Raw genomic sequence first — 3,305 nt, 5'->3', positions numbered from 1 at the left:
CCTAACCCTAACCCTAACCACATCAGATAGTTACCAGGGTACGTTCCGGCAGTACCCTGGGGAACACAGACCCTATGAGCACTAGTAGTACTGCTGAGAGGGTCTATGTCCCCCAGGGTACTGCCGGAACGTACCCTGGTACTATCTAATAATAATATGCCGGACCGTACCTCGCCTACTCCACTAACGAGTTTAGGGAGTGGCCTACGCCTACTCCCTAACCCTATTACCATAGGCAGTGGCTACGCGGGTACGGTAGCCGTATCTTAATGTCTCGAGGCAACGGGTACGGGAGTCCATTCGCTTTCATACTTAACGAGACAAAGATGGCGGCGGTGGCGCTAGATTTCGAAAATAACGCCATGGGAAATAAATTCACGATTTGAGAGTATAGGTGAGCTAGAACCCTAACCCTAACCCTAAACCTAACCCTAAACCTAACCCTAATCCTAACCCTAACGCAAAAAAGGGGCTTGAACGACCGACGGCTACCGTACCTCCAGCCACTGCGATTACCATATCAGCTAGATAGCTACCAGGGTACGTTCCGGTATACCGGACTGTACCAAGGGTACGTTCCGGGCCTTCCGGCAGTACCCTGGGGGACATAGACCCTATGACTTATGTGAGCACTAGTAGTAGTAGTACTACTATAGTAGTTAGTACTACTAGTACTACAGACTACGCCTACGGTACACCGTCACCGGTACTGGCACGCAACTCGCTCTGAATGTCAGAATGACGATACGCGTGGTGAATTACGTAATAAACGAGTAAGAAGATAATATCCCGACGTTATACCATTACTAGAGCCAGCCATTCACTGTGGCGATATATCTTTGATACTGCTAGAGTATTATAAGTATATTTGGTCTATTTGTATCAAAAAATCCTCAGACAGGCCGGCGATTACGAGCACATGTTATTATTCGGCAAAGTCGGGCGCCCGAGCAATAGGGACCGGTTACCGGCAGCATCATTGTTGATTCATTAACGTACAGTGACCGGTCAGAATTGTCAGCCGTGATTTTACTTATTAGAACTTTTATTCACAACTAAAATAGGTAACCCAGAAAATGATTTCACAGTCCCAGGGTCGATAGGGTAGATTCCCATCCCTGATATTGTAAACGAAAAAGTATAATGTGTGTAATTACAATATATGTTAGTAGCCCTATAATTTAATTACTACTATGGTAGTAAGTTATACATTCTACAAGGATGAAATCCTCGACAGTAGTACAGACCTTGGGAGTGAAATTCTTAGGCCACATGGTCCGTGATTGTATACCTCCTTTAGAAGATGTCGGCCCACATCACTACAGGTTTTCCACATGCTGAATGGACTCATTCACTTAGTAGCATAACCTGGTGCATGTCAGATATAGACACCTATGATATGAAAAAGAAAATCTTTATTATCTTAGTTGGAGCCCATTACTGAAACCAGTAACCAAATTAAGACCAAAGTAAAACATGTATTAGTCTACTTGTTTCATGACATATATATTAGGGCTGTAACGATCCAACGAAATCGAATCGGATCGCGATTCTCTTCCCTCGATCCGATCCTCGGTATTTTTCCCCGTATTTTCGATTCCACTTCGATACCACTTTTTTCCTCCAATAGATGGCGGCACTACGCTATATACTGTGGAGTGTTACTCACCAATTTTACTCAGCTACTGTGCAGTGTATATATACCATAGAGATGTATAAATAGTATACACCTCTATGATATATACTCGCTAGACTCTCTACTCTATTCACCATTTAGTATTCATTGGCAATTTCTAATAATTTATTATTGCAAAATAATGAAAATATAAGATAACATTTCAATATTTTGGGAATCGAATCGAGAGGCTAATATCGAGAACCGGATCGAATCGAGTCTTGTGTATCGTTACAGCCCTAATATATATATATGTTACACATGGGAATGATATTTAATAGACACACATGGTAAAACACTATAAACTTCTAACTCAGCTAAAATTTTATTACCACTACTCAATGGGCAAAGAAATCTTTGCGCGTCAACTATACAAGTGTCCGACTTTTCCAGCTACTCAGTCTGAAAATTTGCTTCTTTACTACAGGTGTTAATGATGGCCAATGACCTCAATTATTTCCATGTAAATTTCATCATTACATTCATTGCGTTGGACTTGAGACAATTAATTGTTGCCATAATCACGTTAATTTATTATTCATTTATAGTTAATTTGTCACGATAGCGTAACTGCAACCTGTGTATTTTGTAAGATATCAGAGAATCAATTATGACACCGAACTGCTGAGTAGTTTTATCTGACCAAACCCTACTCAAATCTACCAAAAATAGAAATGAAGAATTGTCGGTGTGGACAGTGTCTGAGAAAACTCAACTCGGACCAAGGAGCTGCTACATCATTACATGTATACCTAGCTGCTGCTCATAGGGGGCCATCCTTACAAAATCCTATGTTTGCTGTCCCCCGACCCATGATTTTTTTAGTGGGTAGGTAGGTAGGTCTTTTCTGCGGTCGCTGTGTGAAGGGCGTATAATAGTTATGTTAATGTCATTTTGTTCCTCATGTTCCTCGGCCAAGGCAACTCGCTCTCGCGTTTGTGTTTCTCGCAGGTCTACTCTGTATTGTAAGAACAAACAGAGAACTTGGCGAACCCCCAAATCGTCAAAACAAATATTTCGGGTGCGGGCGGCCACCCCGGTGTCGGCGTATCTGGACGCGCACGAGGCAAACGCATATAAATTTTTAGGTATGGCCGGGTCATATGGTCCCCTCAGGGTACTGCTGGTAACGTTCTCACCTTGGATAAAAACTTTCTGATATGGTTGGTTTAGGGTTAGGTTAGCGGAGTAGGCGTACGGCGTCTCCCTAGACTCTGTTAGTGGAGTAGGCAAGTCAATGCGTTGGTCGGTATTATTAGATAGTACCAGGGTACGTCAGGTATACCGGTGACCACGTACCCAGGGTACCTTCCTGGCAGAAGGTACCATCGGGGGACTATGACGACCCTTTCTCCGCAGCGTAGCTGCGTGTTGAGCTCGGACTAGGATCTCTGTGTTCGCGCAGTCAGGGTACTGTCGTTTGCTGTCTGCGCACGCCAGGGCTAGTTACATTAGAAGCTTTAGGCTTACTGGGGGAGTACTTAGGGTCCTGAGTAGTGCTCAGCTCCTCTCGCTCGCTTAGTAGGGTGTGCCCAGTATCTATCTACTAAGTACTCTGCTGAGACTGAGAGCGGTCTATGTCCCCAGACGTTTTTTCACAAAATGCGCTACTCTTGTGCTCTCTCCTCCG

The 3,305-nt window shown here is 43.7% G+C and overlaps 1 protein-coding gene across 3 annotated transcripts in view; it reads right to left on the bottom strand.

Annotated features, from left to right (window-relative positions):
- Positions 1–3,305, bottom strand: part of LOC106815056 (translation initiation factor IF-2, mitochondrial-like) — a 33,717-nt gene that overhangs the window by 26,603 nt on the left and 3,809 nt on the right. For 2 of the 3 annotated variants that reach the window (XM_014819482.1, XM_014819484.1), the window contains exon 2: positions 1,248–1,392. In XM_014819482.1, the coding sequence (XP_014674968.1) occupies positions 1,248–1,351 (104 nt within the window). In that variant the 5' untranslated portion in view covers positions 1,352–1,392. Of the gene's footprint in view, positions 1–1,247; positions 1,393–1,490; positions 1,544–3,305 lie in introns of those variants that run through there. The other variant, XM_014819483.1, reaches the window with a different exon arrangement.

Source organism: Priapulus caudatus, unplaced genomic scaffold, assembly GCF_000485595.1.
Source record: "Priapulus caudatus unplaced genomic scaffold, Priapulus_caudatus-5.0.1 Scaffold1031, whole genome shotgun sequence".
NCBI classification, from domain to species: Eukaryota; Metazoa; Priapulida; class Priapulimorpha; order Priapulimorphida; family Priapulidae; genus Priapulus; species Priapulus caudatus.
Note: the sequence above shows the minus strand (reverse complement) of the source record. Positions and strands in the feature narration are given on the sequence as shown.